General features: G+C 47.4%; 1 protein-coding gene and 1 long non-coding RNA gene across 3 annotated transcripts in view; one reads left to right on the top strand and one right to left on the bottom strand.

Annotated features, from left to right (window-relative positions):
- Positions 1-225: 225 nt before the first annotated feature.
- SLC4A5 (solute carrier family 4 member 5) overlaps positions 226-20929 on the bottom strand; it is a 101865-nt gene continuing 81161 nt past the window's right edge. Inside the window, exons 18-27 of one of the 2 annotated variants that reach the window (XM_028514469.2) lie at positions 19786-19899; positions 18568-18729; positions 17307-17485; positions 15983-16055; positions 7735-7803; positions 6908-7081; positions 5582-5737; positions 3936-4020; positions 2809-2876; positions 681-820 (exon numbers count right to left, since the gene is read on the bottom strand). In XM_028514469.2, the coding sequence (XP_028370270.2) occupies positions 2842-2876; positions 3936-4020; positions 5582-5737; positions 6908-7081; positions 7735-7803; positions 15983-16055; positions 17307-17485; positions 18568-18729; positions 19786-19899 (1047 nt within the window). In that variant the 3' untranslated portion in view covers positions 681-820; positions 2809-2841. Of the gene's footprint in view, positions 821-2808; positions 2877-3935; positions 4021-5581; positions 5738-6907; positions 7082-7734; positions 7804-15982; positions 16056-17306; positions 17486-18567; positions 18730-19785; positions 19900-20929 lie in introns of both variants that reach the window. The other variant, XM_036028166.1, reaches the window with a different exon arrangement.
- LOC118501136 lies at positions 12072-16088 on the top strand. The gene is made up of 3 exons (XR_004903739.1): positions 12072-12560; positions 15894-15898; positions 16079-16088. It is a non-coding gene; the product is annotated as an uncharacterized LOC118501136 (long non-coding RNA).

Below are 20929 nucleotides of genomic sequence, written 5' to 3' on the forward strand. Positions count from 1 at the left end.
ACATTTACTCAAATGTGTTGGTTGTTTCTTTAACACACTTTGGAACTGGCTTTTCAATCTGGTCATGCCCCAGCCACATGTCAGTGCCCCGGGCAAGGCCCTCATGCAGGCAGTTCAAACTGTTCCCACGATCCATAACAACTGGGCTGAGATGGAGAGAAAAGACAGGACCTTCAAGCATTTCTTAACACACAGATTTGCAAGATGGATTTTTCAACCTTTCTGTATTGAAGTATGAGTATTTTAATTCTTTCAAAATCACCTAGACACTTTAAAATCTAAACACATTCTCAACTGATAATTTATTTGAATAAAAATGGACTATTGCCCCTTTACCTTAACTATGGTTCTGGGAGGTGAGCTTTTTTTTTTTTTTTCATTTCAAAAGAAAGGTTATAATTTCTATGCTGGACTGTGTTTTAAAATAAGGCATAACACTTTCCTCAACTTATTTCTTAACTATGAAAGGAAGGAGAGTTTTGCACCTAAGTAGCACTTTACATCCACAGAGCTGCAGTTTTCTATCAAGAAGAATAATGACAGTTTGGTAAATTCAGAGATGGGCTCAGGCAAGTTCAGTGTCATGGCCCAGGCCCTCACAGTGAAGACTAAACCATGCCCCCCACCCCGTGCCCCAAATGCAGGTGCCGTGACCTAGAGGGTGGTCTCGCCATTGGCTTCTCTTCCATCCATGTCCATGTCTGTGAAGTCACAGTCCGACTCCATCTCTATCTTCACCTGTGGCACCATGAACACGGGGCTCTGTGAATAGTTGAAAGCAGGGGAAGCTGGACAGGAAATTTTGAAGTGTAAGGTGATGCTGAATGAGAAAAAGGAGGGAAGCATGATTTATCTAGTGTTTGGTGTTTTTTCATGCTACCCCCCAGAGCAGGGCTCTAAATGCAGGTAGGTCTGTCTTTGCCTATGAAATCTTAACACATTGCAGGAACTAGCAGTATCTGCTTGGTCTTTGGCTGCAGTCATTACTGCTCTTGCCCCGTTTCACCCTGTTCTTCACATCGCTGCCAAAGTGAGCTTTCTGGATCACAAATCTGTCTATGGTTCCCCTGCTTAAGTTTTCCCATGGTTTCCCACTGTTCAAAACATAGTATCCAAGCTCCTTAGCGTGGTGAGTTCCCATGCTCATGCTGCTGTTTAGTGGCAGTGTGACCACTCCATCCACCCCTGCGTTCTTTGCCCTGAGTGTGTGTGTGTTTTCAAGTGGTATTTCCAGCCTGTTCTCATGGCCCAAAATACCCATTTCTCTCCACCCTCTCCATTCCTAGGTGTTCCAGATAAGCCAAATTGTCCCTTAGATGGCTGTTGTCTCTCTTACGTGTGCTCCATTGTTCTGGTCACAAGGAGCTGGGTGTCCTTGTTCACGTGCCTGTCTTTCTGTATCCCCAGGGATTAGCAAGGCATTCTACCTGAGAGATCAGGACGCTTAACCTTTGTTAACCTTTCTTAAATTAGATCACGTCCCTTTCCTGAAATGGAATCCTGCTACTTGGTGGTCTCTGCGTCCATCTGCTTTCGCAGCTTCGGTCACACACCAGCGTAGTTGGGAGATGCCACTGCTGGTTACCAAATCTGCTACTGTTCTGACCTTGTCCCACGCTTTGTATCATTTAACAGTGTTTTCAAGTGTCTTGTCTTGGTCTAAATTTTCTCTCCAGTGACTGAAATTGGTGTAATTAGAGATTCAATTTAGTGCAGGCTATTTCAAAATGAAAATAAATCAGGGTAGACAGACTTCTTTTTCTCTTAACACATTTATATATAAAGGCCGGTGACCTTAAGGGTGCAAGAGCCTTGTCTGGGGTGATGGGGTGAGGAGGCAGGCAGAGGCGGAACGGGACGTGTGACACCCCTGGGCTGGAGCAGCCCAGGCATGGCCTGCTGCCTCGGGGGCTTGTACTGGTGATAAGTGTCTTCTCATCCCAGCCTGTGATAACAGCTCTGACTTATACCTCACAAGATCCCATACACGTTTCCTAAAATATCCCGAGGGAGTGCCACGTAAGTGGAGGTTTATCTGCCTCTAGACTTTGGGTAGCTGCGCTGTTACTGTTGGCCCAGGCCTGTGATTTCCGCCCAGTGCAGGGCCGGCGGCACAGGAGGACAGCCTGCTCCTTCCGCCTTCCCTTGCAGGGACTGAGGCTGGCTTTCTTGCCTCTGCATTGCTTTTCCATTTCTGAGCCCTGCTTCTCTTCAACCATCAAGCAGCCCCGCTGTCTTCATGGGTGGCTTCCCGTGTAGAACAGGCGGGAATGGCACTGTTGGCAGGGAATCCTGGGATCTAGGTCTGGAATCCTTTCTGGACTGTTCTTATCTCCACCTAATCTTTGACATTTAGTTTGCTTTCCTTGACATCTGTTCTGGTGTTTGCTAATTACCCATGCTGTTATTTTATTCCACAGAGCATGAGATTACCTGACGTTTAGACCCAAACTGTCCCTTTATCCTGGCTTTCAACGATATACATTTTAGTCATATCTAGCTTTCCTCTTTGTTGCTTTCTATTTCTCAGTATTTACTTTTACTTTTCATTTTACCTAATGCTTCATAATAATTTCCTTTTCTAAGGTTGAATACCTCTTCGCATTGTAATTATGTTTTGTTTTGTCAATAAGACGACAGATTTGTTACTGGACACTGATCAATCAGGTCTGTCAGCCTGTCTCTCCGCGGTGGACCACAGAGGCCTTTTGCTGAGACCCTGGCTAGTCTGGGAGGTCACAGTCCCTCAACCTTCCCACCCTTGTTCAGTTTCTTAACCAACACCTGAGGAGCATACTTCACTGTTACCTGTGATCAGGTTCTGAGTCACTGAAGGAAGAATCAGAATGAGTAACTCCAACTGGAAGATCTTTTTCCTGGCAGGAAAATTAAAATGTCAGATGTGGAGCAGGTTTGAGGATGACACTGGAGGATGCCCTCCTTTTCCAGCTTCCCTCACCCATTTCTTCTCCTTCCTGTCCTCTAGCCCCATGGCCGTCACTGCACAAGAGGAACACAGGGCCCTCGCAGGGACGGGTGATTTAGTCACTGCTTCACGGAGAAGACTCAGCCAGGTTAGGGGAGTGGGAGGTGTGGGGAGGGCCAGGGAAGAGTGAGAAAGGGTGAGAGGATTATATAAATAGGAAGGAGGGAAGGAGAATGAGAAGCTCCAAGAGATATCTGATGGAGAGGGATGGGAAGCCCTTGAAGGGCCCTGGAAGGTGCTGGCAGGATCCCTAGTCTGGGTCTTTCAGGAAAGTGACAAGCTCCATCTCAGGGGCGATGGGGTCTGGACTCAGGTTGGGAACTCCAGCTGTGTTGTCTCAGTGACAGACTGTCTACCCAGAGGGAACTGAGGCTGCGAGGGGGTAAAGGCAGCAGCAGAATCCCCCAGGATCTTCATAAGCAACACTGCATCCATCCCAGGCAGCCTCCCTTTCAGCAGGTGAAAGATGCTTGTGATTTGTACAGAATCACAGCCCAACTGTTGGGACCTTCTAACTTATAGTCCAGATGTGATCTACCTGTTTCTCTAAAGGACAACTCAGCTTGGGTTTGAGCTCTCAATCATCTCAACAGTCACTAGGAAACATGGGGGGCTCAGTGGGTCATGTGCAGATCAGTGTGATCTGAGACAACGCAAGAGAGGGCCGGGCAGTGCCACAGGCATCTGGGGGCACCAGGGGGAAAGCTGGAATGACAGGCTTGGCCTACAGTGGAGACTGGTCCCTGGGTCGGCAGGGTTGGTTGGAGGCTGGGCTCCATCCGGCTGGAGTCCCAATCCTCGTGGCACAGCTCTGTCTGGGCTCTGCCTAGCACAGCGGTCCTCTAGCATCTAAAACCGTTCAATTTCCTGAATTAAAGATGGAAGTTCCCTGAAGAAGAGGTGAAGGGTTAGTAGTAAGGAAGGGAGAGACACCATGTGTTTTACTTACTGGCAATGCAGTGGATACCATTTTGGGGGTCTGTTTGGACACTTTCCATGGGAATCTTTATAACTGAGGGAGGAGGGAACTGGGGCTGGAGAGAAACAGTGGGAAAAGCTGATAAACACCACCAATGAAATAGCTTTAGTTTTCTTGCCAAGACGGAAAATACATACATCCACAGGGTGCAAACTACCATCTTCATGTCCAGACTAAACAGTGAGTGGGTGCTGTGAACACTCCTGGGCCCACTGAGGAGCAGCGCACGGCTAGCCCGCCGTCCCAGACAGGATGTGACTCTCCAGGAGCATTACTCAGAACAGTCTCAACTGTCGTGGTGACCAGTCACTTGGGAGTGACCTCACATTATAGCTGTGTAAGGACATGTGTAAAATGAACTTGTGTAAATTAAATCCTGTTTTCCCATTGATATTTAGTTAGCTTTCCATTGAATATATCATACAATCCAGAGATATTTTTTCCCAACCCTGGAATAGTTCCGGGCACATGGTAGCCACTCAAAAATTTATTGAATGAATCAATGAAAGAATAAGTATTTGTCTTTAAAAGGCACTTAGACTCTTGGTTTTTTTGTTCTCAGAACTTTTCTTTGCAAATCATCTAACCATCAATGAAAAACGTGAATGAATGACTGGCCCTTCCCTTTCTGGAAGAGGGTAGTAATAAGGACCCAGGGAGTTTGGGCTTCTCACTATCATCAGAAGATTGGTTTAATCACCACCAATCAGTCAGCAAGGATTTGCCTAAGAACAGTTTTGATCTGCAAAAGGCAGCATCACTAGGAGAACAATTCAAGGATGATTCGGGGATGTGGCTTTAAGTCAAATTGGGAGGAAGGGAGCCAGGCATGGTGTTGGGAGGGGTCAAGGGCAGCTTAGTATACTGGGAATGATCAGATTCAGAGTTAGGAATGGTTTTCTTAATTCCCTCTAAGTCATTTAGCTATATGTCCATCTTGGATGAATCACTTCCTTTTGGAGGACAGTTTCATCATCTGTAATGAGTACTTGAACTAGACAATCTTTTTGCCTGACATTTTGTGATTTACTATAAGTCCTGGACTGGATTCTTGTCTATTGACTCCCTGAGTGTTTGGAGGGGGGCGGGGGTTGGGGTGGAGAGGAAATGTAGGAGAGGGGAGGGGTAGCCAGGGTCACTGAGTGTTTTCGGGCATCTGGAGAATGTAGCCACACCCCTTTCACTGAGGACCCGTCCTCTTCCCCCACCTCCCTCCCTGGCACCCTAGGGGCAGGACCAAGCAAACCATGTCCCCAGACCTTCGATCTGTTCAGGAGCTCGGTGTCCCCGGAGCCTGCTGCACTCTTTGGAGGTCGGTCCTTATAACCTCCATGGTGGAGCCAGGCTCAGCCTGTTCCCTCAAGGGACTGCACTGCTGTTCATAACGGCCCCAAGAGCCCATAGGAACAGGAAAGAGTGGGCTTGGCCAACCAACATTTCCCTGCATGGGGGTCTTTCACTCTGGCCCAACCTGAGCTCACATAAACAGATGAGCTCTCAGCGCCCCAGACTGGGTTGCTGGCTGCCTGCGGAGCCACCCCATCCCCGGCCCCAGCAGAAGTGGAGGGACGGTCTCTTGATCTCTCCCCTAGGCCCAGGCCTCACATCCTCCCCACCTCCTCGTCACTGTCCTCGTGGGCCCCCTTCCTTCTCTTTTTCTTCTTATCCATCTCCTTTTTCTCCTTTTCTGGGAGGATGTTGTCAATCCAGGCCAGGTCATGCTGGGAAAAGACGAGGTCCAGCAGCCTTCGGACGAGGATGAGGCCCAGGATCTGCAGTGAGAGTTCAGAGAGAATTGCAGGCTCAAGTTCCCAACCTTGGGCACAGTTTTTTCTCCCCAGTCAGCCATGTTCAAGGACTTTCTCTGGTCAGTGCCTTTGGAGGCATCTCAAGGCTCCCACAAACCATTATTCACCTCCTGCCCACCTTGGATCCTGTTGGATTTTCCTTAGTCAGGTGCCAAGGCCTACCAGTGACCCACAGGCTCAGAGCCTGCAGAGGCCGAGGTGGGGAGCTGGGTGGAGACCATGGGCTGGAGAACTACAGTTATTCTTTAAATCGGTGCTCCTCAAACTTCAGCTTGCATCATCACCTGGCAGGCTGTCAATACCAGACACACACTGCTGGGTGCTGAGGACCCCAGTGAGAAGCCCGGGTCAAAATCACTCACACAGTGCCTCCCAGGAGGGCACAGTTCAAATCCTACCTCTGTGTCCACGTTTTGGCCCCAACTCCAGCCCTGCAGGTTTGGGGGCCCCTCGGGGCTTTCCCTGAGTGCTAGTTCACTGGCTCCAGTTCTCCAGCCAGGGCCTGAGGCTGCTTCCCTTTGGCTGGTTATTCAGGAGCCAGAGGCAATATGTTTCAGGCTTTTTTGTCCTTTTTACTTTTTATTTTGGAATACTTTCAAACTTACATAATAAAAAGTGTTAGAATAGCCACAGAACTCTTATGTACTTTCCTCAAATGTCAGGTAAATGACATGGGGCTTCAGAGTTCTTGATCTCAGATTCTAGTTCTTCCCAGCCTCCACCCCCCATTTATCTTTTCCAGTTCACTTAGTTTGAATGGTGAAAGGATTTATACGGTGAATTTCAGCAGTGGGGACCTTAGTTTCCTTGTTGTGTTTGCCTAGCTTCTCCACCCTGCCCTAGAGCTGGGGAGGTTGGGTGGCTCTTGCAGTCTTGCTGGGCATTGCCACCTGGGCTGGGTGGAGGTGGGAGTGTGCACAGTCACAGCCGGGTCACAGGCCTCCTTCCCCTGCCCTCTTCTCCACGTCCCCCATCCCCCCATCCCTTTGGGCCTGGACTTACAACCCCAATCTTGTTCGGTGCGTCTGAGGAGAGTCAGGCCATCTGGGTGGAGAAAGCAAGGGGGGACCTCCCCCTGGACACCCGCCCAGGCCGAACCCATGCAACAGGAGGGGGACGCCGGCCCCGCCGTACCATGACCGGGAAGACGATGGCAGCCACCGTGGACTTGAGGATCCAGAGCACCGCCAGGCAGAGCACCTGCACCAGGGTGAAGAGGTGGATCCGGCGCAGGGGCACGTGCCGCAGGAAGGCATGGTCCGGCTGGTGCTTGGCGGGCATCAGGAAGAGCTTGCAGCGTTCCCAGAACTGGTGAGGACAGCAGGAGGCTCAGCCGGCAGTGGGGACCCCGGTAGTCCTGCCTGGGGTTCCGGGCTGTGGGGGAAGGGTTGGTGCAGTGGGGCCTCATAGAGAGGGGGCCCTGGGCAGGCGCTAAGGACGCACAGAAAGAGACCTGGAGGCGCAGGAGGACACGCAGCAGCAGATCTCTGGGGAGGGAGCTTGGGCCCTGGCTGAGGGCTGCGGTCCTGGAGCTGGCCACAAATGAGCCTTGTCCACAGTTTAAAAAAAAAACCCCAAACACCTTAATTATAATATCAATAATTCAAAACATCCTGGTGTTTCGTGGTAAATAAAGAACGACACAAAATGTTTTCTTCTGCCCGAGGGGCCTTAGAGAAGTCCATGGTGGAGTGAAATGCTCGTTGGAGTCAGCCCGATTTGGGTTTGGGATTCGGGGCCTCAGTTTCCTCATCTATAAAATTGGTGTCAGAGGACGTACTTATACAGATTTAATTATATAGCACCTATAAAGTGTCTGGTATAGTTATTTTACTTGGCAAATGGTCAATGGTAGTCTTCTTATTACTATTATTGTTTCATTGAACTGGGAAAGTGAGCCCTTGGGGTCTTGGTGACTTGGGTCCGGTTTGGGAGGGCCGACCGGAAGGGGCGGGCCTTACCTGGATGCCATTCAGGGAGGCCACGCCCATGTAGAGGAAGACTCCGTACAGCACTGGCATGGGGATGCACTGAAATGAGAGGGGGAAGCAGAGCTTTGGAGTGAGCCTCTGCCTGTGGCAAGCCCCGTTCTGTGTAAGAGTATCTGCCAAGTTACACCGGCCGCCCTGCCCGCCTGGGCTCTCCCGCGGCGGTGGAGGAGCTGGATGTTTGGAGGGGCTGATCAGATCTGCAGCCGTTGGGGAAGGAGACGGTCTCGGGGCCCCTCTGCCGCCTTCTCTACCTGGGGCGGCCAGGCCAGTGTGCAGGCGCTCGCCCAGCCTGGTCCCCCGCTGCAGGCCCTGCAGAAGCCGCGTGGTCTGAAGACATAGCTTCTGGAACATGAGAAAGCTCCATAGAAAGCCCCATAGAAAGCCCCCTGCTTATTCCTGTCTGTCCCTCCCCACTTCCAGCCCCAGCTGAGGGGTCCCCAAAGCTGTGTTTCTCAGCTTGTGCGGAGGGTACTTTTCATGAGCTGACCTATAATACATCAGCAGGGAGTACCTGCTGATTAACAACACTCACACATCACACAGGATCATATAAAAATAAAGAAGAAACCACGTGGTTTGGACCCACATGCTGTGAACACCAGTCTAAGACATTTGAGCTGGAGGAGAGGACAAGTGGGGCGTGGCACTGCTCATTTTTACACGGCTTCTGAGGGTTTTGCTTGATTAGGAAACACAGTGAAAATCTAAGTGTACAGCACGGTCCTGATCATCCTCAAAGTGGGAGCAATTGGGAGAGAAATAAAATCTTAAATAAATGACAGGTACAGTCTGTAATAGCACAAATTTAAGACTGCTTACAACTTCCCTTTGCTCTCATGAGGGTGGAAACTGCGTCAGACGGAAGTGAGCCAGGTCTTCGATAATTTCTAGTGACCAGTGACTGATCATCCAGCCTAGGGGATGATTTCTAGTCCCGCTATTTCCAGGCTGGAGCAACCTTCCCAGCAAATCCCAAAGGCCCAGGACCTCACATTCCCTCCAGGGATGGGGCTATGATCCAGAATTCCAGACGAATCTGCACAAATCTTCCTTAGAACCCTGGGGAAAGGCCCTGTTCTGATGCTAATGACACAGTGCAGTGGCAAAACGGTGCTTCTAAGTGCCAAATTTACACCACCTGTTAAAGCGCTCGCTCGACAAGGACCACAGTTCCACACAAACAAGGACATCACGGCATCCTATAGAATTGGAGCTGAGATCAGAGAACAACATGGAGTTGGGGGAGGGGGATTTCAGACACCGTCGGGAGTTCCTCTAAGGCAGCATGTAGAAATTCACAGTCCCCGAGAGCTGTGGCAAAGTGCAAGCAAAAAGCAAAGCAAAACTTCAGGGTTTGGGATGGCCTGGGAAGCTGTCTGTGTAAGGCATCTATGCCGCCCACCAGACGCATGCGTGCCTCACCCGCCACTGCCCTCATTTGGCAAGACAACTGAAGATTTGAAAATTGGCGATAGAAGGACTGAAGATTACCACTGGTCCTCTAATAATAAACAGTATTGCAACCATCCTCTGAGAGGGAGGGGGAGAGAGAGAATTTCATTCCTTGCTGCTCAGTGTGTGATCTCTGGTCCAGCATCACTGGCATCATCTGTGAGCTTGTTGAAAACACAAAACTTTGGGTTCCATCCAGACATACTGAATCAGTATCTTCCGTTAACAAGATTCCAGGTGATTTTTTTTAGACATTAAAATTTGAGAAGCCCTAGAACAGAACTCTACTGAGGAACTGATACAAAGACAGGTATAGCTAATAACTGATACAGAAACATTAAAAGAAACACTAGTAACTGGGTCCAGTTGGCACTCTCCGAAATTTGTAGCATCAGGAGGCCTCTCCTCTGCTGGCTACATATGCCAGAAGTAAAGGTTTCAACTGAAGGTGGGTCTTGTGCAGACAGCTCCCAGACTAAGTTCTTGGTGATTCTCGCACTCAGCGGTTCCTCGGCTGTTCCTCGGCTGTACTCAGCTGGGCAAACTTACAGTTGCAAAAGTTAAATAAGCTCTTTTTTTAAACTTAAAAAAAGATTTTACTTATTTGTTTTCAGAGGGAGGAGAAGGGAGGGGGAAAGAGAGGAAGAGAAACATCAATGTGAGAGAGAAACATGGATCGGTTGCCTCTCGCACATCCCCAACTAGGGCCATGGCCCACAACCCAGGTAAGTGCCCTGACTGACACTCACTCATAGGCCATCCCTCAATCCACTGAGCCACACCAGCCAGGTGTAAACAAGCTTTACAGAAATATTTCTTGTCTGGAAATAAGTATGGGCATTAAATCTAAGATGTCAGATCTGGATTAAGTTACTGTATACTTTTCTTGAACTGGCTATATAAATAATTCTTCTTTGACCAGAAATGAATCTAGTATTTAATACTGGTGTAAGCTAATGATAATGCTTTAATCATTAAACTAACAGTTTTGAAGACTTTTTTTAAAAAAAATTAGAAATTGTTTTATTTTGCTTGGTTAAGATAAAAGAAACTTGAACAGGATAGTTGTTGGGTTGTGATGGGAAAGTTTTGCCTCAAAGATACTCTTGATATCTCATTCCCAAGAGCAGTCTTGGGTATGAGACTTCATTCTTAGAAGAAGCAGGTGTAAAGTTGTTCACTTCTCCTGAAAACCTGTCTTTATAAAAAGGTATATACCTTCATATAATCAAATCAGAATTCTGAATCTTACCATCAAGGAAAATCTAGATGGGTTTGCACTGCTATAAAATTTATCAAATAGATTGAGGAAAGAATGAAGATAGGGAATACATAAAATGCAATCATTTAACCAAGCTGCTAAATTTATTAACATTATGAAGGTTGAGGCATGAGGAAAGACTCCATTCTTGTTCTAACTAGCCTTGAAACTTAATTTTTTTTAACTTTCCATTTCTGTGGCAATGCCTGTATATATATCTGAACCTGCAGGTAACCCTCTGATTACCTCCTGAAGGACCCAGGTATCCAGGCAACCTGATACCCCCCTGAACAATATATGTTCAACTGACATCCATTATCCAGATTACTCAGTGTGACCAGATCACCTGACATCTGTCTCCTGGACCCCCTGGCATCCATCAGCCTGACTGCCTGATCGTCTGTCTGATTACCATCCTGGAACAATCCTAGGACTAAGAATGCAGGACTGGCCCTGGCTGGTGTGGCTCAGAGGGTTGGGTGTCGTTCTGCAAACTGTACCATCACCGGTTCCCATTCAAGTTCCAGTCAGAGCACATGCCTGGATTATGTGGGCCAGGACCCCAGTTGGGGCGCATGCATGAGGCAACCAATTAATGTTTCTCTTACACGTTGATGTTTCTCTCCTCTCTTTCTCCCTGCCTTCCCTCTCTCTAAAACAAAACAAGACAAAACAAAAACCTTTAGAAAAAAAGAATGCAGGACTGATAAATGCACTGTTTACTATAAGAACTTCTAACCTTCCTTTCTTCTTTGGAACACCTCTGAATTTTTGCCTAGCTGTGTTCTGATTGCACCAAGACCTTGAATAATTAACATTTATTTCCAGCAAAGCCTCCAGATTCTCTTTGAGTTTGTTCAACAGATTATTTGGTGGTTAAACAAAATATTATATTTTCCACTCTTATTGTGAAAGAACATGGGCAGGATTTCTCAAATCCTGTTGTCATTAAATGCAAAGACATTATCAGAACATTTGGAGCTATGGGATCCAAGGGAACTTTTCTAAGATGGCCAGAGTATTGACGAACATCTCCCCATATCTGGCATCTCACCCTCTTATTAGAGCCCATTCATTTTTATCAGGTGCTTAAATTAATACAGAAATACAGTGTGCTGCTTGAAAAACTTACATTTGAGCCAAGAACTGCCCTGGAAAAGAATTTGCATTACTGCTTAAGTTAGAAAACTATTACATATCACCCACGAATAAGCAGTCTGACAGCACATCATTAAGGATGACCACGAAAGGCTTTGGCAATGTCAGATCCTAGACACAGAACCAATTTCATTTCAATTACTTTAAGTACAAGGTCTGTCCAGAAAAAGCCAAGCTATTGTTAATATAGCAAGAACGGTTTGCATGACAGGGGTGTAACCTGGCAGTTAAGGACAGTGGACTAGAATGTGCATGTGTGAACAACAATGACTTCACTGTACTAGTCAGAGTGGGTGGTAGACTCCATTGAGTGAGCATGTGTACTGTGTGGCCATTGCATTCAAAATGACTGAGAGAGAAGAGGAATGAATCCTCATTAAGCTTGAACATTTCTCCTTGGAAATTATTTGGATGATTCAGAAGGCTTTTAGGGACAATGCAGTGAGTACAGTGCAAATAAAAGTGTGGCACAAATGCTTCAAAGATGGTTGAGAATCTCTTGAAAGTGATCCACATGCTGGAAGGCCTGCAACAAGCAGAACACCTGAGAATGCTGGACGTGTAACGGGCTGCAATCAGCAAAGATCAGCTACTGACAGTGCAAAAACTGGAAGCTGATCTGGGAACTCCAGAAGGTACTGGGCCTGAGATTTTGACATGGGATCTTGGCATGAAATGTGTTGTGGCTAAATTTATTCTGCGGCTTCTGCTAACAGAGCAGAAAGAACATTGTGCTGCAGTTGCTAATGACTAGATTGAAACCACTACCAATGAATCAGATTTCCATAAGAGGGTCATAACCAGAGATGAATTCTGGGTCTATGGCTATGCATATGATCCAGATATGAAGGCCCAGTTGTCCCAGTGAAAGTCTCCTGGTTCTCCATACCCAAAGAAAGCACAGCAAAGTCGCAGCAAGATCAAGGTTATGTTAACTGTGTTTTTAATTGGGAAAGTGTTGTCCATCACGAGTATCCCCTCTAGACCAAACAATTAATAAATACCACCTCAATGTTCTTTATTGGTTGAGAGATGCAATATGATGAAAATGGCCACAGCTATGGGCAACTAGTGATTGGGAGCTTCATCACAACAATACGCCAACTCACACATCACATTTCATGCAGAGTTTTTTTGCAAAACATGAATCACCCAGGTGATTCAGCTCCCTTACAGCCCAGATTTGGCACCCTGCTGCTTCTGGCTTTTCCCAAAACTAAGATCACCTTGGAAAGGGAAGAGATTTCAGACTGTCGATGAGATTCAGGAAAATCCTGAATCCTGCAGGGCAGCTAATGAGGATTCCAACAAAGGATTTTGCAGAGTGTTTTGAATAGTGGAAGAGATGCTGGGAGAACTGTGTGAGGTCCCAAAGCACCTACTCTGAAGGGGACTGAGGCATCATTGTTCTATGTACATTGTTTCTGGTATCTTGTATGTTCTTCAATAAATATCTCTTCTTTTTCATGTTACATGGCTGGATACCTTCTGGACAGCCCCCATATGCTTTTTGGACATGCTATTTATATTCAGAAGATAGGTGACATTAGTGCCAAAACAAAAATGCACTAAAATCAGATGTGTCAAGCACATGAGTACAAAAGCCCAGAAAATTCATACTCATAACAAGTGTATAACAAGATAATTGAGTACATTATAAATGAAACAAAGGAGGGAAATTCTAGTGGAACTTTGTAACTGCTTTGTGTTTCTTTCAAATACCAATCAGGGCTGGTGATAAAAGACTAAGTCACTGAACATGCCCTGCAGCTGGGATGGCATGCCATGGATTGCTGAGCTCTCTCTCTCAGGGATATAGATGCTGCTATCCACAAAGGGTTTGCAGGAACTCTTGGCCCCTAAAGTAGGTTTGTTCTTAGATTTGAGCTCTTTTATGCAAATTATTTTCTGTTAAACAGTGTCAGGATCAACAGGCACAATGGTTATTTAGAGCCCTCTCCACAAGATTAAATATTCCCTGGCCACTTACAATACACTTTTAAATAAACAAAATGCCTGCCCACCTGCATGCAATCTGTTTTCTGCACAAACCAGCTGTTTGGGTTGCCCAGCCCCAGCTCTCAGGCTAGAAATATTTTCCATTGTAAATGAATCAATTGATATCATGGTTCTTCAATTTTTGTACTTTACAAAGTCATCCCTGAATGAGTTGTTCTGAGATAGTCAAAGGGGGGAAATACCTGTAAAAGACTGGGGCAGCTACAATTAAGATTAATTCAAGAGAGTCTGGTCAAGATGGAGGCATAGGTAGATATGCTTCACTTCCTCGCACAACCAAAAGGAGGGTAACAAACAATTTAAAAACATAAAACCACCAGAACTGCCAGAAAATCAAACTGCATGGAAGTTTGATGACCAAGGAGTTAAAGAAGAAATACTCATCCAGACTTGTGTACCAAGGCAAAGAAATATGGTCCAAATGAAAGAAGAGATCAAAACTCCAGAAAAAGAACTAATGATGAGGAAATAGACAACTGATCAGATGCAGAGTTCAGAACACTGGTAATCAGGATATTCACAGAAATAGTTGAGTACAGTCTCAAAATAGAGGACGAAGTGAAGGCTACATACAAAGTGAAATACAGAGAAAATATACAGGGAACAAACAGTGATGGGAAGGAAACCAGGACTCAGATCAATGATTTGGAGCAGAAGGAAGAAATAAACATTCAACTGGAAGAGAATGAAGAAATAAGAATTTAAAAAAACAAAAAACAAAAAACAAAAACGAAGAGAGGCTGAGGAACCTCTGGGTCAACTTTAAATGTTCCAACATCTGAATCATAGGGGTGCCAGAAGGAGAAGAAGAAGAGCCAGAAATGGAAAATTTATTTGAAAACACAATGAAGGAGAACTTCCCTAACCTGGCAAAGAAAATAGACTTTCAGGATGTCCAGGAAGCTCAGAGTCCCAAAGAAGTTAGACCCAAGGAAGCACACACCAAGGTACATCATAATTATGTTACCCAAGATTAAAGAAAGATAAGGAGAGAATCTTAAAAGCAGCAAGAGAAAAGGAGACAGTTACCTACAAAGGAGTTCCCATAAGACTCTCGGCTGATTTCTCCAAAGAAACCTTACAGACAAGAAGGGGCTGGAAAGAAGTATTCCAAGTCATGAAAGGCAAGGACCTACATTCAAGATTACTTGATCCAGGAAAGGTATCATTTAGAATGGGAGGGTATATAAAGTGCTTCCCAGATAAGGTCAAGTTAAAGGAGTTCATTATCACCAAGCCCTTATTATATGAAATGTTAAAAGGACTTATCTAAGAAAAAGAAAATGATCAAAAATATGAACAGTAAAACAACTGAACCTAAAGAACAAAAACAAAAACTAAGCAAAGAAGTAGAACAGGAACAGAATCACAGAAATGGAGATCACATGAAGAGTTATCAGCGGGGAGGGGGAGAATGGGGAAAAGGTACAAGGAATAAGAAGCATAAATGTTAGGTACAAAATAGACAAAGGGGGGTTAAAAATAGTATAGGAAATGGAGAAGCCAAAGAACTTCTTTGTATGACCCATGGACATGAACTAAGGTGGGGGGAATGCTGGAGGAAGGGTGCAGGGCATAGGGGAATAAAGGGGAGAAAAAATGGGACAACTGAAAATATCATAATCAATAAAATATACTTAAAGAGATTAATTCAAGAAAGGAACATGTTTGTAGACATTCTTTATGTGGAAGGGCCATTGATAGGTGCTATGGGCTGAACTATGTGCCCCCAGATTTATGTGTTGAAGTCCTCACGCTCAGTGCTTCAGTGTGAGGACATGCACTCCAAAGGTACTCCAATTTGATTTCATCTCTCTCTTGCAGATGGTCAGAGAGACACGAATAAGAGGAACTTCAGACTGTGTGGGGAAAAGTCACTTATATGCCCAAGACACGAAAGACACAAAAGCAGAAAATAGACCCCAAGTACACTTACAGAAGGCTTCCCCTGAATGTTTGAAACTTCAGAAATCAAAGAGCAAGGAGGCCTCGAGCCAGCCACAAACACAACAGTGGGGAAACACCACCTGCTCTTGAAGCTCCTAGTCTAAGCAAGGATGGAACTTGGTAGAACTTTCTGAGGAAAGAGTGTTTCACAGAAAGGTGAGGGTGGACCCTGGGAAAGGTGGGTAGAGCAGTGAAGACTGCTAGCTGCTGATAATAAATGATACAATATTCTAGAAAACAATGATGATGGTGAAGTATCTCTTTGGCCTAATAGAATCCTGCCTTTTCAGAGACCACGTGAGAACCTTCCCTCAACCTCCGAGGCACCAGGCCAGTGGTTTCCCAGGCAGACAGACCCCTGGGGAGGGTGAAGAGCCTCACCTTCAGGACAGGAGCCAGGAAGACGGAGATCCCAGTCAGGATGAAGACAATGGTGCCAGTGACCCTCTGTTCCCTGGTGGAGAAGAGCACAGTCAGGTAGACTGGGAAACGCTCCATGATCATTACAGCGCTCCAGCCCTCCGTGGGCACATCAAGGTTATGTCCAAGGCCCTGGCCTCTGCCTTATTCCCCCATTCCAAAGAGTAGGCCCACTGCCCGAGGCCCAGCTGACAGGCAGATGAGAAGACAGGGAGCCCCCGAAAAGGCGAGGGCATTTTGAAGGGGTGTTTGGGAGGTTGTCCAGCATAGTGACTAATACTGGGGGAGCTTGAGCCAGACTGACTTAGGTGGCTTGGCCACTTACTAGTTGTGTGGCATCACCTAAGTAGGAGAGAGGTGGGTTGCTGTGAGGATGAAATGGGACATAAAGTGCTTATTGTCCCTGCCCTTTGACCGTAATAAGATCCCACGTTTGCAGGCCACGACTAAGGAGGATTCGGGGGAAAAGTGCCCGGCTGCTGTGAGAGCAGGTATGAGGGGTGGGAGAGCAGGTGGGTTTTGCCGTGTGCCCAGGTCCAGACACGATGCAGGTGGGAGCTGGAGGTGCTGGGGCAGATTGCTCAGGCCCAGCTCTCTGGAGGTCAGGGGTCTGGGAGGGGACCCTGCCCTGACCAGAGAAGTCTTGCTTGGGGCAGGCTGGGCAAGTCAGGTCTCCTGAGGCCTCGGGGAGAAGCACTGAGGATGGACAGTCACTTCTGAGAATGCCAGTGTCTGGTGTGGGCTCACCGTGGAGGCCCTAAGAGGTGGGAGATGTGCTTCTTTGTCTGAAACGGATCAAGGACCTGACACGGGGCATGAGAGGAACAGTGGTGACAGGCCACGGGCCACAGCCCAGGCGTGGGAACGTCCTGGAAGGCTTTCTGGAGGAATGAAGATGGAGCAGGACCCAAACCCACAGGAGGGCTTTGAGGGACAGTGGGGACAGGGAATCTTAAAGAGGAGACAACGGGGCAGGTCAGAAGTGGACTGTGGGGCTCTTAAGTGGCCTCTACATTATGATGAGAGCTGAGAGTGTGTATATGGGCCTTGGCGGTGTGTTGCTTGGAATCTATTAAGAAAAAAAGCACCACTTAGAAATGAATTATCGCCTCCCTCCCCCTTCCTCCCTCCCTTCAGGAATATCACTCCTATCCATGTCGCTCCTGGGCTGTCCCAGCAGGGGCCCCTGTCGCTCAAATACTTTGATGGTAAGAAAAACCTGCTTCTCCTCCCCCAAACTGACCACTGCTGCCCAGGTGGTCCCCAGGCCTGGAGCCCCACCTACCTCACCCCCAGGAATTGGGGCTGCTCCCCTGGGGCACTGGTCTCCGTTTCCATCTTGAGGCTGTCGATGTGGGCGATGGAGATGACCGTGGCCGCCACGTACCAGGGGAGCCCCATGAAGGAGCACAGGGCCATAAGGATGCCCACCCAGAACAGGTCCAGATGGTAGCCAGCGGCCTTCTGCAGGGACAGCAGGAGAGGGGAAGCTGTCTAGGAGCCTGTTGCTGACCATCTGTTGGGGTAGGGTGGGTTAGACAGAAGTCTTCCCAAAATGGCCATTTGGTGGAACATGGTTCAGGGGCTCCCCTTGACCTTCTAGAGGGAACCCTGAGGGGGTTGCCATCTTGAAGTGCTCAAGTCTTACCAACCCCAGGGTTTGGTGAGCCAAGGAAGGGACACACATGAGTGAGGAGAGAGGTTCAGACTTAGAATGGGCCTGGGCGTGGGTCCCCAGGAAGAAGGGCTCCTAACAGTGGCACAGCATCTCTGCAGTTCCAGAACAGGGGCCCGGGCTGCGACAGGCCCTAGACCAGCAATCTGCAACCTTTTTCATCTCATGGTACATATAACTAATGACTAAAATTCTGTGGCACACCAAAAAATATATTATATTTTTTGCCAATCTGACCAAAAAATAGGTATAATTTCGATTCATTCCTACTGGATAGCTATTGATGTATGGGCTATTGTCCTTTTTTAATTTGATACTTTAAGGGAAAAGAGGTCAGTGCCCCTGACTAAATAGTCAGGTATTGCATGTTTTAAAAATTCTTGCAGAACACCTATTGAAAATCGCTGCCCTAAATCTGACCCAGGGTGGTCCAGAATGGGATGGGGGAGAGGGTAGCCCAAATCTCTTCAGACACAGAGGTAGGGTGGGGGAGTTGCAGGGACAAAGAGAGCTAAGGATGTTCCTCTTCCTCATGGTTCTGGGTCAAAATGCCTGTGTTGGGATCTGTGCAGACTTCCAAATTCACTGTCAGGAGGTACAGAGCTGGAGGGGCTCTTTGGAAGAAGCAAGGTGCCCAGTGGCCCACCCTGGACTTGGTCCTGGTCTTTGGATCAGGTCACCTTGGCCCTGGTGGCCTTGTTGCATCTGGAGGTCACATTCCTCCCCAAATACCAGAACTCCTGTCTTCTGGCCTCATATTTCGCTTCTCAAGTGGCCTAGAATTTTGATAGACACACTGTCTGCCTGCTTCATTCCTTCTGACTTTGTGGGAAGAAAGAAGTCATGCCCCTGCTCCTAGCACCAGCCTTACCCTCAGCTTATTTTCCTTCCGGTTGACGATGACAGCCGTGATCTGCTGGTCCATGAATATCAGGATGGTCACGAGCAGGGCAGGCAGGATGCTCGCTGGGTACACCCACCACGGGTTCTTCCCAAAGGGGGCCACGAACCAGCCTCGGTCTGGCCGTGTGGGCTGAGTGGAGCAGACAGAGAGGCCCTTTCCTCTCTCCTTCGTCCCAGTGCACTCGCCACCCAGGGCCCCCTCTCCCCACCTTCCTGCCGATCTTCTATCTGGAGTCCTTTTCAAGTGCAATTTTTTCCCTTACAGACACTGGCACCTACAACTTGAGAACAAAGAGACCCCAAAAGGGACAGATTTGGGAAGGACCCCATGTCTGCAGAGCAAAGGGAGTCATTTGTGGTAGCTGCCTGGGACTGGTTAGGAAACAGGAGGAGCACAGAGGGCATGGGGAAGGAGCTTGCAGTCACCTCGTAATTGCAAACTAAAAAGGAGCAGAAATAAGGCTCAACAGGCAAGAAGACAGAATCTGATGGGCACAGTGCCTGATGCTGCTGCGTCTCCTTGGAGTCACCTGTCTGGGGAGCCTTACAGAACTGTCTGTGAAAACACTGAACATCAATTCAGACTCACATATTGAGACATAAGGGATTATCTGTGCAGGAGCTGGGCTGAAGTTTTTCTTTTGTTTTATTTAAGAGGTACTTTAATTTTCTAGGCCAACACCAGTTTCATGAGATATGATTAATCTCCTTGAGAACCCTGAAGTAATATTGTGAAGGTCAAGGCCTCAAAGGCAGGAAGGGCCAGTTCTAGAGCCTGTGCCTCCCAGCCTGGTATAGATGGGGAGTGGGTGCTCCTCGTGAGGCAGCAGGACTAGGGCCACACTTTGAGATTCACTGTCCTAAGGGATCATTTTCACCAGAACCCAGGTGGCCCAGCTCACAGAAGTCAGGGAATTGTAGACCTTCAAATGGAAATCAAGAGGCTTCAGCTAGATTCCAGCACCTTGCCCACCCTCTGGCTGCACAGTGGGGTTTCATTGTGAATATGGCCCCAATCCAATGTCTCGAAAGAACGCCCCCTGGGAAGCTGTTCCACACAGGAAGGGTGGAGCATGCACAGAGAACCCACACAGTCTCAGAGCTGAGAGCACAAGGCAGTTTGATCAATGAAGAGTGGGGAAGGACCTGCAGCTGGTGGGCAGCAGAGCTAACGCCCAGAGCAAACCTTGATGACACTGGGCACGTGCAGCTTGGGGGTTTCCAGACCGAAACAGGCATCGATTCCACAGAACAACAGGATGGAGAAGACAATGGAGAAGTCAGCCACTAGGGCCCGGACCTGCAGAAAGATGAGCAAGTGAGTGAACTCCCCACCCATCCGCAGGCAGACCCAGTCCTCAGGCAGCAAAGAGAATGATTAAGAGCACCTTCCGTGGGTTTCCTTTGCACTTTGAAGATATGTAATCAAACCTCTCTTTCCACTAACTTTTGCCAGTGTCTCCCCTCCCCCACCATAGGGGGCCGGGCTTGCTGCCGCACCCTCTCCGCCATCTTCCTCCTGCCCCACCCCTTCTATCCTGTGACGGTTCCCTTTCATCTGTACAGTGTCAAAGCTGAGAACATTCATATTCTCTTCTGTAAACATGTGTCCTTTGTGTTTTATCTATAAGTTGATTCTAAAAGTTGAAAATCAATAAGAGCTTTGTATTATTATGATCTTATAGAACATTGTCATACAGAACCAAGCAGTGTGCTAGGTTTCACTTGCTTTCCTACAATATTCTAAGCATCCAGATCAAAAAGTTAAGTTAGACCATTTGAATTTGCCATTTTTTTGTAGGTCAAAACAGTAAATATACAGCAGGTCCTCAAATAACATCATTTAGTTCAACATTGTTTTGTTATAATGTTGATGAGGGGGAAAAAATCTATTGCTGGCCACGGTCTGTGTGGAGTTGGCCCAGTCTCCCCGTGTCTCCAGGGGCTTCCTCCAGGGACTCTGATCTCCTCCACACCCCAAAGACGTGCACGTGAGGTGTGTGGGTGTGTCCACACTGTCCCAGTCTGAGTGTGCGGGTGTGTGATGCACCCTGAGATGGAAGGGCATCCTGTCCAGGGTGGGTCCTGCCTGCACCCTGAGCTGCTGGGATCAGCTCCAGCCACCCACAACCCTGAACTGGAATAAGCTGGTTGGAAAAGAATTTATTTGTTTTTATTAATCTTTCTTTAATGTATATATAGTGTGCATTTATTTCAACGCTTAATGTTATATGGGCTTTGAGTCTCTGTTTAGAAGTTTGGTGATGTTTTTGTGACCAGAAACAAGCTATAGGAACTTAACTCTTGTTAATAACAATTAGGCTACAGTA

Source organism: Phyllostomus discolor, chromosome 6 (assembly GCF_004126475.2).
Source record: "Phyllostomus discolor isolate MPI-MPIP mPhyDis1 chromosome 6, mPhyDis1.pri.v3, whole genome shotgun sequence".
Taxonomy (NCBI): domain Eukaryota; kingdom Metazoa; phylum Chordata; class Mammalia; order Chiroptera; family Phyllostomidae; genus Phyllostomus; species Phyllostomus discolor.